This window comes from Penaeus monodon, chromosome 22, assembly GCF_015228065.2.
Source record: "Penaeus monodon isolate SGIC_2016 chromosome 22, NSTDA_Pmon_1, whole genome shotgun sequence".
NCBI lineage: Eukaryota > Metazoa > Arthropoda > Malacostraca > Decapoda > Penaeidae > Penaeus > Penaeus monodon.
In genome coordinates this window covers 38,148,933-38,150,035 of record NC_051407.1, presented here as the reverse complement: position 1 = coordinate 38,150,035, position 1,103 = coordinate 38,148,933, and the positions used below count along the sequence as shown (strand labels likewise).

The following is a 1,103-nucleotide window of genomic DNA, read 5'->3' as shown; positions in this document are numbered from 1 at the left end:
GTTTCAGTTATAATTCCACAAAAGTAAGGATTCAAAATATCAATTTAACAATCAATATTTTCTACAACATTACTTCAAACTAGCCTGTCAGCCACGAACAGCTCGGATAACTTAAGCAGCACGATGGCGACTGTATTTATAGACATTCAGTTACGACGAGGGGAAAATCTGCTAAATACATACAATCCCAGCGACTTCTCTTCTTCTTATGACGCGAAGGAATTCCCCAACCCCGTCAAGACAAAACAATAGGGCCAAAATCACTGAACTCCCAATGCCTTAACCGAGACAGCACATGCAGAAACCTCGAAGGGAATTTCTCCAAGAGTAAACAAAGCCCGGGAAGGCGCTGACGGGACCTACCCTGTGGATGATCATGGCTATCCGAAGGAGAAGCTCACTTTGAGGTTGAGCTCGCCCGCCCGCGCTCATATAGACGGCAAGTGTGAAAGTATCGACTCCCCGCCTTCTGCGCATGCGCCTCGGGTGCCACAAGGCGTAAAGAAGATCAGTTAATTACCAGCTGGAAATTAATCGATATTAGACACTGTCTTGCAGATGAATACTCTATAATTGAAAGTCCAGGCTGCCCATCCCCTAATCAAACAATTGAAGATTTTCCGAAACGGAAGCTATTGTCAGGGTTACTGTGCAGTGCAAATCACGGAAATCCATCATGTCTGATGAAAGCCAACTAATGTACAGATACTGCTGTTCAAAAGTCACTCCCTTTGCGCACCCGGAAAGAAAAAAATCTAACGCGATGACAGGCTAATTAGTGACGAATGGCACTTTAATAAGATATATTTGTTCTATCAGTTGTTGCCGAAATATTACATTTCAGAGAATCTTGTTTAAAGAAGTATGAAACAGAAGCCTTAAACTTTAGCAAAAAGGATTCGCTGACAGTAATGTTTCAAGCGTGAAAGCAAATTTCGTGTATAACGTTCCCCCAAAAAAGAAAAGGATTATAAAATAAATAAAAAATAACATGGTGATAACATAACTTATGTTGACGTGTAAAAATTATTGCAAACTTGCAAACCATCATCAACTGTCATCTATTTAGTCGAATTACTCTGTAAAAACAGTTCTCACACGGA

The 1,103-nt window shown here is 40.7% G+C and overlaps 1 protein-coding gene across 1 annotated transcript in view; it reads right to left on the bottom strand.

The window, feature by feature from the left end:
* LOC119587120 (proteoglycan 4-like) overlaps positions 1–527 on the bottom strand; it is a gene marked incomplete in the record, with an annotated part of 4,144 nt that extends 3,617 nt beyond the window's left edge. The window contains 1 exon segment of the mRNA XM_037935872.1: positions 364–527. Coding sequence (XP_037791800.1) covers positions 364–477 — 114 coding nt within the window.
* Between the last annotated feature and the right edge of the window lie 576 nt (positions 528–1,103).